General features: G+C 39.5%; 1 protein-coding gene across 3 annotated transcripts in view; it reads right to left on the minus strand.

Annotated features, from left to right (window-relative positions):
- Positions 1 to 297: 297 nt before the first annotated feature.
- scara5 (scavenger receptor class A, member 5 (putative)) overlaps positions 298 to 13586 on the minus strand; it is a 38029-nt gene continuing 24740 nt past the window's right edge. The window contains exons 8-10 of one of the 3 annotated variants that reach the window (XM_057352112.1): positions 3691 to 3756; positions 2612 to 2800; positions 298 to 2308 (exon numbers count right to left, since the gene is read on the minus strand). In XM_057352112.1, the coding sequence (XP_057208095.1) occupies positions 2175 to 2308; positions 2612 to 2800; positions 3691 to 3756 (389 nt within the window). In that variant the 3' untranslated portion in view covers positions 298 to 2174. The remainder of the gene's footprint in view (positions 2309 to 2611; positions 2801 to 3690; positions 3757 to 13586) is intronic. The other 2 variants (XM_057352111.1, XM_057352110.1) reach the window with 2 other exon arrangements.

A 13586-nucleotide genomic window follows, 5' to 3' on the forward strand; every position in this document is an offset into this window, starting at 1 on the left:
ATATACATAAGCGTTTCTCAATCCTGTTCCTGCACATTTTCCATCTCTCGCTAATCAAACACACCTGAATCAAATTATCAGCTCATTAGTAAAGTCTCCAAGATCTCAGAAGAGTGTCAGATTAGAGTGACCTTAGAAGTGTGCAGTCTTTAGGACCAGGATTGGGAAAGAACATAGAAAAAAGCTCTCTAAGGATGTTTGTTTAGACTTTAGATTCTTGTAATGAAATATCACAATATACAGTATCAACAGCGTAACACTAACCGTTTTGACAGTTAATTTTGTGAAATTACACCAAAAAAATCATACAGCATTTTTAGAATATATATACACATTTTATTCAAATTGTTGAAATATACAATAGTAGTTCAAAAACTATTTAAAAAGTAAAATTTACTGGCAAGGACAGTGATTTAATGTACTGCTGTTTAAAACCATTATTTAATAAAATGAATGAAACATTGGTGTGGTGTCCCAGACAGGGATTAGATTAAACCAGGACTAGGCCTTAGTTAAATAAGAACATTAAAATCCTTCTTACAAACGTGGCATACATGTATGCATTTTGAGACGAAACGATAGCGCTGATATATTTTAGGATATGTCAATGCAAGGAGTTTGGGGTAAGATGGCTCAAACATTTACTTAACACTAGCCTTAACTCCGTACAGGAACCACCCCATAATGTGACTGACACGGAGGAATTACTCCCGTCTCAGGACCTTCACAACATCAGCCAATCTGAAACATGTAACATGACATGTAATATGAAGTTCTAAGTGAACGATGAAATCATCATTACACAAACAAGTAATGTTAAAACAACATTTACAAACACTTTATTGTTTTAAATGGACCTTAAATACATGAAAGGCCTAGTGAATTTATGGTGATTAGGGATCATAAGTAACGTAACTGAATGGCGACTTAATATAAAAACATTTTTTGAAACAATGCAACATTGTAAAAAGCGCTATATAAATAAAATTGAATTGAATTTGTAATGTATAACACTGGACACATTAATATAGAATAAACCGTTATTTGAACTGTTGGCTTCATAAAGCCAGGTTCAGACTGGATGATTTTGGGCCGTCCCAGATGACAAAGGGCAATCGTGGTCATTGGTACTATGTCGTACAGTGAGAGAGATTTAAAGACGGCCGTTGTCATGACCGATCAAGACAGCCTGGCAGTTTTAGAACTTTAGCATGACTGTACGGCCTACACCTACTGAGGAGCCAATGAAAATGCAACATGTAATGATGTATTGATCAACGCGCACCGATCATGGCACTTAAGGTTTAATGCCATGGAGGCGTAAATTATTGAAAGGAATAATAATATCGTTCCATTACGTCGCCACCTCTTTTTATGCACATGAAAAGCGTGACTGCCGAAGTGTGATTCATGTTTCTGTGTTTGTTTTCAACTAGCGCACCCTGATGATGTTTACTAACTTGCATCGCAGCCTATAATTCAGTCTATATACATGTCATACCCAAGTTTATTAGACCCGTGTCTCAAAGTGGGATTTGTTACAGCATCTTATAAGATGGCTGAAATCTGTAGCAGGCGTTAACACAATTCTGACTGACTTAACCGCTTTATGTACAAACTGTTGTTATTTGTTAGAACCTCAGACTGAGGATGTGTTTGAATGCTCATCCTGCTAAAACATTCCTGTTATGATCCCTGTTACAGATGAAAAGCTCATTCGGAAGCCTTTGAACTCATTTACATTTGGCAGACGCAAAGCGTCTTACATTGCATTATACTATACATTTGTTTCTAATTATGCGCAATCCCTGGGATCAAACCCATGACCTTGGCCTTGATAGCGCCATGCTCTTACCACTGAGCCAAAGGAAAGCTCCGCATTGAGATAGAGTTAAAAGTGATCAAATATAAAACTCTTTGGAATTTATAAACAGATGTAAAAAATGACAAATCAAATACAAACCAAAGCATAGACCTTTAGTAGACACATAATCCGACTAGCTGAACTAGGTTCTTTGTGATAGATATGACTGTTCATGTGTTGTAGTTGTTTGACAGACTGTCAGATGTTCAGATGGACTACTTGCTGCTTTCTTACTGCAACTCCTTCACACCAATGAGCTCTAACAGGTTCACAGTCAAACCGTCGGCACGGTTTTGGAGATTTAAAACGTTTACACATTACAGGTCACCCCAGCATCCTCTACATGGCCACAGTTGGTTTTGCCCCAGCCGGAGAACTTACACTGGTGAATAATGTCCTCTGTACCAACACAAGCAACATCGTCCATCCAGATAAAACCAGTGCCTAAAGAGACGGACAGACAGACAGAGAGAAAAAGTGGAGCTACAGGATATCAATCACAAACCATTACCTCATGATGACACACAAAGACAGCACCTCATAAAAGTACTTCCCACAGGTCAGACATCCTCAGTAACATTACACCTGCAGTGCTTATTGGCTTCGGATGATCTCGTATGATCTTACATAATATTAAAAAGATTCATTGCAATGAACCACCAGTTCAAGTTTGACAGGTTTAACAGGAGAGATTTGTTTTTGAAATCTCGCTTCACAACATTTCAGTGGCATGTCTGTAAAGCTGACCTTGTCCAAACCATCCAGTTTTGTGGATTTCTTTGGCACCACGGTACCCCAGCATCCTGCACACAACGTCTCCATCTTTTATGTCCCAAACGTCATCACACACCGTCCCCCATCGACGTTCGTGGAAGACTTCAACTCGACCCTCATGAGGGCCTGAGCCGTTCACCAGCCTCACCAGAGATTCTTCAGCTGAAACAGACACTCTGTCAAATCACATCACGAGCAGGTTCCTGATCTTCTCTCGACCACTATGTGATCAAACCAACTACAAAGGAACCATTCACTTAATTCCTACCTCCTTTTTTCTTCAAGCAGATCCATGTTCATTTATTAAAATGATACATTTTTCTGATAGCACTTCAGAATTTGTCACATGCCATCATCTGATTTATCCCATCAGCTTTCATCAAAAGGGACTCCTCTTTTACCGAAGTGTATCTATTTTTTAAGGAACGCCTGTAGAATTACGCTATGCTGTCATGCTCATATCTATATATCACACATTTGAAACGGCAGTCCTGAATTAACCACTGGGTGGCAGAATTGACCTTTGTTTGGACAAGAAACTATTTCACATGGCACTGTTTTCACCACTTAATCAGACACAGATTTCTTTTCAGTTTACACTCCTGTGAGAGCTTAGCTGCTGGTTACTTGTACATGTATGATGACTCACGTACAGTAAAGAGTTCATTTACTGGTGCTGTCGGGTGGGCAGCTTTTCTTCAGGATACAGCTCTTTTGTTGGTTTGTTGAGGCTTGATTAACATCTCTTGTGTTTGCTTATGGTTTGGACGAGTGTTTGCGAGTCTCACACCTGCTGCTCATAGTTTTCCAACACTTTGCTTCACTCTTGGTGATTTGGGAATGTTATTTGTTCTCTCTCTTCTGTTTCTACAGTCAATGGCTGCTGCATATTGTGTGGCTTGTAAACCTGTGTTTACATTGGGTCTACTTTGCTCTTTTCAATGTGCCGAGTTTACAATCACTCCAACTGAAGTGAAATGAAATGAATGCCCATCTGAATATTTATCAGCCTATTCACCCTCTGATCTGTTTTACAACATAAAAACATTTACCTGTCTTCTCTCCTTTGTCTCCTCGCTCGCCCTTCTCTCCTTTCTGTCCCCTCTCTCCTCTCTCACCTGCCGGATGAAACACACATTTATTTTGATGTTTGTCTCATGTGCTGTTTGTTATTTTGTGCTGTGAAATAAATATGGAACTTCTTGACTTTATAGGAATAACGGTGTGGTGATTTCTACCTGCAGCTGTTACACAGTATTTGTTGAAGTCCTATTGAGCATAATTTGTGTTTTGTAGGGCATTGGTAACTAGTAATGTGATTTTTGTTAGCAGATTCCTGAAAACATTTTAGGAGAGGCCATTAATAATCTGTCAAAATGAGGTTTGAACAGCAATATGTTTTAAATGTAGATCAGGGAGGCGCCTGATCATGCCGTTCTGTATTTAAACAGCCCACATTTCTGCTATAATAACCTTTTGTTGTGATATCCATCCACCACGCCGACTCCTATGACTCACATGATTTCAGTTGATCTCATTCAGTAGCTCAGAGCTCGAGCAGAGTCTCGCCACAGAGCTCCTCCCAGGATGAGTTTCATGTTATTATTTTTATTATCATCCTTGTTAAGAGTACATTGTTGAAGCTGGGTGGATTTACCAACAGATTTGTGACAAGTGAAAACATACAGTGTATATGATGTTATGCTGTAGGCGGCAGTTTGATCTCTTACTGAGATCAGTATAAATCCTACGGTGAAACATTTCTTTCTTGATGGGCGTAGTCTTTTCCAGAATGACAGTACTCCAAGTTAGAAAATAATGCTCGTTTTAAGCTAGAGGTTCTCAACCTGATTCAATACCTATGAAAGATTTTTGAAACCCCAAATGAGGGAGTATCTGCTGGTTTTGATGCAGTATTTATTTATTCCACATCAAGACATCACGCTGTAATGCTTCGGATGGTCAGACCTGTGATGACCCTCTCGACTGAAGCAATATCTAAGGTCTTGGTCTCAAATCCAGTTTTGGCAATGGAAAAATAAAACATACTGGCCATAAATAATGATGAACAGAACTGTCCGTGTTACTGTATGTGAAATGAAACCTGCTGTCATGTTATTACACGGTCAATTTACAGGAGCAGTTTTCTGTACAAACTTCATAGAAAAGGTTTTTGCTCTCGTTTAGATTTACCCGTGTCTCAAATCATACACTATACTAAAATCAAGAGGATGCTATCCATGAAGGACCTTCAAACTGTAATTCATGCGTTTATAACTTCAAGGTTGGATTACTGTAACTCACTTTATCTGGGTCTGCCTAAATCATCTTTGAACCGATTGCAATTAGTGCAAAATGCGGCAGCAAGATTATTGACCGGCACTAAAAAACGTGAGCACATTGCCTCTCTACACCGGCTCCCGGTTCAGTTTCGTGTTGATTTTAAGATTTTGCTCTTTGTTTTTAAAGCTTTACATGGTTATGCTCCCCAGTATATCTGTAGTCTCGTCTAGTCAATCTCTTCTCTCAGTCCATCGTTCACGTCTTAAAACGAAAGGCGACCGGGCTTTTGCGGTGGCAGCTCCTAGGCTCTGGAACAGTCTTCCCCTCACACATAAGATCTTCTTCTTCTATTTCCCTATTTAAATCTGCCTTGAAACCCCATTTCTATTCTGTATGTTTTAATTCTGTTTGAGGATGTAAAATTTTATTTGTCCCTTTGTTTTGTCTAGACTGATCGGGTATGTCTTTAATTTTGTTTTATATTTGTTGTACAGCACTTTGGTTGCAACTCCTGTTGTTTTTAAATGTGCTTTATAAACAAATAAACTAAACTAAACTAAACATTATGTTTAATTTCCTTAAATGGACTGAATAATTGCCAAATTTGGCATTTATTTGTTTGTTTGAACACTGGTCATAATACAGACATTGTACATTTACGACATGCTTTACAGACATCTCATGCACGTGAGCTGCCTGTTTTTCAACACAGCATGGTATAAAGGCTCAACTGTGATATTTCTAACCGGAAGCCATATGCTCTCTTTACAAGCTCAGACTACAATGAATGAATGTCATCTGCAGAAGAGAACGGGCGTGTTGTTTTGTTGGATGTTGGGAAGAGAATAAAATGAGAGTGGGGGATGGTGTAGGGTTCTGGAGAGCATTACAGAAATCATTATATGTTTTGGAAGGTGTTTCAGAAGAACTGCATGCTCAGAAGATGAGATCAGAGTGAAACTGAGACTCAGAGTAAAAAAAAAGAGAGTAAAGCCCAGAGTAAACTTCTGGCTCATGGACAGTGCTCATGTACAGCACTGGTGAACTTTGGAGAGTCATCGCTCTTTATTGAAATATCTTAGTAAAGAAGCATTAAAGAGGTTGTATTCATGTTGCTTTGATGTGTTTCACAGTTTGATTGAGCTGAGATTGATGCTCAGCTTTGAGAAGAATTTAAAGGAATAGTTCACTACAGAATGAAAATTCTGTCATTACTAACCCTAGAGTCGTTCCACAACAGTAAGACCTTCGTTCAGCAATTTAACGATTTCCAGTCTTCCACGTCAGTCTCAAACGCGCATTTACAACATCGTGCGACGCATGAGTGTACTCTTGTGCTGGAGACTGATGCGGAACACTGGAAATGGTTCAATTGTTTAAAACACAAAACGTATTCTTGTCGCTTCGTAGAACGGAGTTTGAACCACTCTAATAATAATAATAATAATAATAATAATTTGTTACATTTATATAGCGCTTTTCTGGGTACTCAAAGCATTTACATGGAAGGGGGGAATCTCCTCAAGCACCACCAATGTGTAGCATCCACCTGGATGATGCGACGGCAGCCAGAACGCCCACCACACACCAGCTTATAGGTGGAGAGGAGACAGAGTTAGGAAGCCAATTAGTACATATGGGGACGATTACGAGGCCATGATGTATATGTCAAGGAGTGTGAAGTAGGGATGGGCGATATGGCCCTAAAACTTTATCACGATAATTCCTGGTATTTCTTGCGATAACGATAAAAATGACGATATATCCATAATGTCATCCACCGCTGTTTTTTGCGTCAAGTGATAGTAGCTGCATGTAGTCTAGACCCTCAGAAAAACAAATATTATCAAAAAGTAAAACTTACCCCAAATCAAACAGCTCCTAAAATATACCTACAGTGTTTTTGTAAATATAAAATGTAATAGTGAGATTCGACTTCAAAAGGTTGTAGTAAAGAAAAGTTAAATGAACTAAAGCTCAATAAACACATCATGTCATACCTAAAACTGTATATATTCTATTGTTGGGTGGAAACGATCGATCGCATCACGCTGTCAATCACTCTCTCTTGAACTGTGTGAACCTTCTCTTCTCACAGCAACATACACTGAATCTGTCTATGACTCGCGCTACAGAAAGAGAACAGAAAAATGCGGGTAAAAGAAATCTAATTAAATAATCCATGCTTTTATACGCTCATAAACGTATTTAAAATAACGTAATACAAACTCGCATGTGTACCGTATGTAAACAGGCAGCAGTGCTGTGCGCGCTGTGTCGCTATGAAAGCACATGTGGGCGCGAGCTGCGCACGGGACGCTCCGTTCATCCTGTATATAACAGGCAAGAAATCATACTAAACTATTTGCGCACGCGCGCATAACATCTAACGAATGTTTAAATAAATACTTTTAGCCAAACTAAATGTTGTGGTGTAACGCATTATGACTATCAACGAATACTTAACAAACGAATTAAATAAAACGAAAGTGAAACTAAACATTAACTCGGACGCATCTACAGTGCCAACCTAAACGAGATTTAGAGCTTTAGTGCAAACTCTTTCTCAGCTTCATGTCCGCCCTCCGCTATACCCGTTTTCACTTCACATGTGAGCTGTGAATGGGTCTCACAAAGATATCTACAAAGAGAGGGGATGACGTCATCAACTAGAATTTATCGTTTATATCGCGGGAAGACTAATTCCTATCGTGTGGGGAATTTCTACCGGTATATCGCAAACGATATAATATCGCCCATCCCTAGTGTGAAGGGAGAGAACCCAATTGCAGGCAGGCAGTGAAGGGGTTAACACAACAAGACTTTATTAACTAATAAAACACAAAACTAACACCCTCAATGGGGGAAAACGAAACTAAGAGATATAAAGAAAACAAAGACTTCCCACGAGGGGGCAAAACGAAAACAAGAACAGCAAAAAACTAAACTAAAGGACACGACCAAACGTCTTACATCAAAACACGACAGGGTAAAACACAAAACTCACAAACGACGGGCAAGGCTGGGAACAGGAACACTAGACGAGGTATATAGCACAGTATTGTAACAATACACGGTACAAAAGTAATACATGAGCAAAAAGACAATGAAACAAGAGGGCATTTTAAAGGAGAGACAAACGAGAGATAATTACACAGGGCAGGTGGGAAACATTAGACACGGCAGGGAAGCAATACATGAAACGAGAGGGGCGGGGCCAATGACAAGACATGAGAAAACACGAGATGTCAAAAACATAAACATCTCATGGCTTTCTCACATATAACCTAAGGACTCTGTCCCGATCCTGCCACACGACTAGAAATTCATAAGCAAGAAGGTAGGACCGTGACAGTATATAGGCGAATGGGCAAATTTGTCCAGGATGCCTGGGTTACAACCCTACTCTTATTCGGAGGCCATCCTGGGATTTTTAATGACCACAGAGAGTCAGGACCTCGGTGTAGCGAGGAAGGCGGGATGAGAGCCGTGGGACAGGAAGGCGGGGCCGGTGGCGTGAGTGATAATAAGTATCAGCTGTACGCACACCGGTCCCGCATGCCTCACGGGGGAGCTTGGGAGCATAAGAGGACGAGCGACAGGACTGCTGACGAGAGAGGACCGGGCCCGGAAATACTAAGTTTTGTTTATGCATTTATGTTCGTGTGGCCGGCAGTCGTCCGTGAGGGGCTGCCGGCCTTTTTACTGCTGGATTTATTATTTATTAATTTTGATTAAATGTTTTGAATGTTCGCCGGTTCCCGCCTCCTTCCTTCCCGTTTTATTGAGCTTTATTACACTCGGTTTAACATCTCATCCGAAGGAAAGTGCTTTTGACAGTATAGTTCCCCCGTCACTATACTGGGGCATTAGGACCCACACAGACCACAGGGTGAGCACCCCCTGCTGGCCTCACTAACACCTCTTTCAGTAGCAACCTAGTTTTCCCCGCAGGTCTCCTGACCAGGCTCAGACCTGCTTAGCTCCAGTGGGCAACTCTAGTCACATGGACTGTTTTAATGATCTTTACTCACTTTCTACGCTTTGAGTGTATGCTGCGTTGCTGTCTATGGGGGCCAGAAAGCTCTCGGACCTCAACAAAGCTATCTTAATTTGTGTTCTGAAGATGATCAAAGGTCTTATGGGTGTGGAATGACTTAAGAACAAGTAATGATAGAATTTGCATTCTTGGGTGAACTATCCCTTTAGGTATGCTTGGCAAACATTTACATGCAACACATGTACAAAGTTTAGAAGTAAAACTCAAAATCTTGGAATATTTCCCAAAATCATCAAAAAAGGAGTTACAGTACATTAAAGTAACATTTTTGAGACGTACAGTGCCCTCCACTATTCTTGGCGCCCTTGGTAAATATGAGCAAAGTAGGCTGTAAAAATAAATCTGCATTGTTTCTCCTTTTGATATTTTATTTAAAAAATCTACAATATTCCAACATTTAATTAAAGTAAAACAATGTGAAGTGGGGGGAATATCACATTATGAAAAAATGTTTTTCTCTTATACACCCTGGTCACAATTATTGGCACCCTTAGAAATTCTTATGAGTAAAATATCTCCCAAGTATATTCCCACTGATATTTACATTTTCTTAGCACACCAAGGTGACTTGAAACATGATGTTGTCCAGTCATGACTTCTTGTTTCACAGGAGAATAAATATTAGTAACACAAAGCCCAAACCCCTTAATCATTTATCACAATGGATAAAACCAAAGAATCTAGTTCTGTTGAGCTACACAAAATAAATAGAACATTCAAAGCCAGTGTTAAACTTACTCTATATTTATATGTTATTTGGCAAATGGGCACTTGGAGTTTAGCTGTATGTATGTTAGTACATTATGTGCGTTAATATGTTTAGCTGCGGCAAGCTGTTTGTTTTGCTAATGAACGGGCGAACACTGGGGTCAGTTTCATTTTAAACATCTCAAATAATTCGTGCTTAGGCTGAAAAATCTGTCACAGCAAACTTGCTCTCACGTTGTGTGTGTAACGTTATATAACTTGTCAACGACAAGCGCTAAAATCCACGTAATTCCACTGAGATCTGCAGGTGCGCATTCCGTGGATTTTAGGCAAGCATACACGCACAATGTGAGCGCTGTTTGCTGTGACGGACATTTTAGTCTCCGGACGAATGATTTGAGACATTTTAAACAAAACTAACCGCAGAGGAGTTCAGGAAACATAACTTAGCTAAACCATTGCCAACGTGTGTTGTGTTGACTCGCCGGACGGAAGTGGGGTGGGGTTCGCTGTAACTCATTATCAGTTAAAGAGACATGCACCAAAACGGGTTGCTGTGAGCATAGCTTTTTTTGACGAGGCAAAAAGGGTTTTGTTTACACAGCCATTGAGTGTTTTTAAGAAAAATATGTTACAGACATTTCATGAAGACCCTAATAAATCATACCAACTTGTTGATAGTGCTCATACGATGAGCCCTTTAATGGATTGGAGATGTTGAAAATCTGCATGAAACAGGATGAGTGTCTATATATACAGCGAGGAGAAGAATTTGAGTGGCCAAAGACTCTTCAAAGAGCACAGATGGAAAGTGCATTAATCAGTTGAATTTTGGGGTCAGACAGCATTTAATAAAAAATAAAGGAAAACTGCACCTCCATCACCACAAGTTGTTTGGGATACTGTTCAAGAAACAAATCTTCTGCTCTCATGCAAAAACAAACTCCACCATATTAATCTGCCATACTCTTCAACCAGGACTGGGTTCTATGACCATATGAAATGAAACAAATTTTTTTGGCGGCAATAACACAAGATAGGTTTGGTGCACACAGGGATAAAAAATGTCCCATATCCACAGTTAAATATACCACCAGATCTTTATTCTTGTGAACCTACTTTATACCAGAGGTCCTGGACATTTTGTTCAGATACATGGCATCATGTTTTATATTAAATACCAACAAATAAAAAAACTAAACTTAATCTTCTAGAAATATTATAATTATTAGATCTTCCATCAGCACATTGGTTCAAAATAAACAACAAAATCAACAAAATATGGGTCACAGAACGCGAAATCCAGATCCTGCAATAGCCATCCCAGTTCCCTGACCTGAACACTATAGAAAATGAGTGGGATGAAGAAGAGGGAGCACCAACATTTGAAGGATCTTAAGAGATTCTCTATGAAGGAAATGACTCGGATGACTTGCCATATATTCTCAAACCTCGTCAGACATAATAGAAAAGACTCAGAGCTGTTTTTCATGCAAATTTCGCACTCGTCCTGCCTTCCTCGTTATTCTAGAAGAATATATCTAAACTACGTCATATGCTGTCAATGTCAGATGCAGAGAAGTTAATTCATGCATTCATGACATCAAGACTAGACTACTGTAATGCACTGTTAGGTGGTTGCCCTGCAGGCTTATTACAAAAACTCCAACTGGTCCAAACGCAGCAGCTCGAGTTCTTACACGTACAAAAAAGTATGAACATATTAACCCGGTTCTGTCAACCTTACACTATAAAGCATCGCGTTAATTTTAAAACCTTGCTTATTACCTATAAAGCCCTACATGGTTTAGCTCCTCAATACTTGAATGAACTCCTTTTGTATTACAGTCCTTCACGTGCATTACGCTCTCAGGCGTCCTGTCAGTTGGTAATACCTAGAATTTCAAAATCAAGTGCAGGTGGCAGATCCTTTTCCTATCTAGTGCCTAAACTTTGGAATAGTCTTCCCTGCACTGTCCGGGAGGCAGACACACTCTGTCAGTTTAAATCTAGACTAAAGACGCATCTTTTTAATCTTGCATACACTACTCTTCCATAATATAAATCTTCTGAGGGTTTAGGCTGCTGATGTTAAAACAGCAGCCTAACACAACTGATGTACTTGTTGCATCAAAGAGTGCAGAACAGTACTCTACTCTCAGCCAGTCTTGTCTCATTGTTCCAAGGTTACCACAGCGAGCAGGATGCAGTTCATGGCCTGACCTGATGGTAGAGCGGAGAATGGGAAGCGGCGACCTGACAAGAGCTGAGATGATAGAGCTGGATAAAGAAGGACGCGGTCACCTGACACGTCTTCATGGCCTGACCTGATGGTAGAGCGGAGAATGGGAAGCGGCGATCTGACAAGAGCTGAGATGATAGAGCTGGATAAAGAAGGACGCAGTCACCTGACACGTCTTCACCACAAAATTTCAAATGCTATTAGATTATTAATGATAATCTTAAACTATAATTTACTTTATTAGTAAGTTTATTTATTTTATTTAGCCTTGTGCAAGCTCTCTGGAGCATGTGCAGAGGCAGCAGCTTTTGCCAGAGGGGAACTGGAATCCCCTGGTTGGGCCTGGGTTCTCCTGAGTTTTTTTTTCTCCTTTAGAGTTTTGGGTTCCTCGCCACCGTTTGCATACTGTTTTTTGCACTATTTGCCTGGCCGGGGGGGCTGCTTTAGAATTTTAAAGTTTTACTTAATTAATATTGCATATAGCAATTTATAGTCTGTTATATTTGACCTGTGCTTCTCTCTCCTTTATCTTAAATGTGTGCTCTCACTGAGCGTGTGTGTGTGCGTGCGCGTCCGTGTGTCTATGTCTATGTGTGTTAGTACGTGTGCATATTGTGTGTGTGGAGTGTTTTGTATGTAGGTATGTCTGTCTTCTGTGTTTTCAACTTTTTCTTGTTTTTGCAGGTACGACGTTAATTGTTTTGCTTATAGTCAATATGTCTTATGTACAGCTGCTTTGTAACAATGAAAATTGTAAAAAGTGCTATATAAATAAAGTTGAGTTGAGTTACAGTGATATTCCCCCCACTTCAAATTGGAATATTGTAGATTATTTTAATAAAAGATCAAAAGGAGAAACAATGCAGATTTTTTCAGCCTTCTTTGCTCATATTTACCAAGGGTGCCAATAATAATGGAGGGCAATGTATGTTCATTTATGCTCTGCATTACCGATTCTCATGACCTTGTATGCAACAATCAAAGAAATGTAAAGAAAAAATACATGTAATGAACCAAGAATATGTAAGGATTTGTCTTTTTTGTAATTAAATTCAGGAAAAGAAATATGATTTAAATCTTCTGACAAGAAGTTAAGAGCCCACACCACAAAGTCAATTTTTCTAGGACAACTTTGTGCATCAATAACGGAAGAATACTTTTGACCCCACAGATTTGATTATATTTTCAGGGGATGCATCAAGGGTTAAATTGGGATTTGTTATGTGCCGGGGCTCTGTGGGGGATTTTGAGGGGTGTGTATACGAAGCTTATCATCTTATTAATTGACAAACCGTAAAACATAAATTGAGAGAGCTTTGCTATGAACATTAAAATGCTGATCAAACTCATTCTAAACTCCAGCAGTTTACAAAGCTACATGTGATAAGAATAAAACCTTTCTGTAGACATGTGCCCTTTCCTTGTGTCAATATTAAATATCTTCATCTATTGATGTCCACTGAATTGTATGTATGACCTGTGTATTTCCAGTATTTTTCTGTCAAAACTTCATACAATATTCACAATGATGGAGATGACCCATTAACTTGTGCATCGCTGCTGCACATACTATGAACAAACCACTTGAATTGGATTAAAATGACATCATTTGGAAGTCGAGTCTTTCTTCGCAAACAGCTCATATGACTTGAAAT

The sequence above is a fragment of the Triplophysa rosa genome, linkage group LG15, assembly GCF_024868665.1.
Source record: "Triplophysa rosa linkage group LG15, Trosa_1v2, whole genome shotgun sequence".
Classification (NCBI taxonomy): Eukaryota; Metazoa; Chordata; class Actinopteri; order Cypriniformes; family Nemacheilidae; genus Triplophysa; species Triplophysa rosa.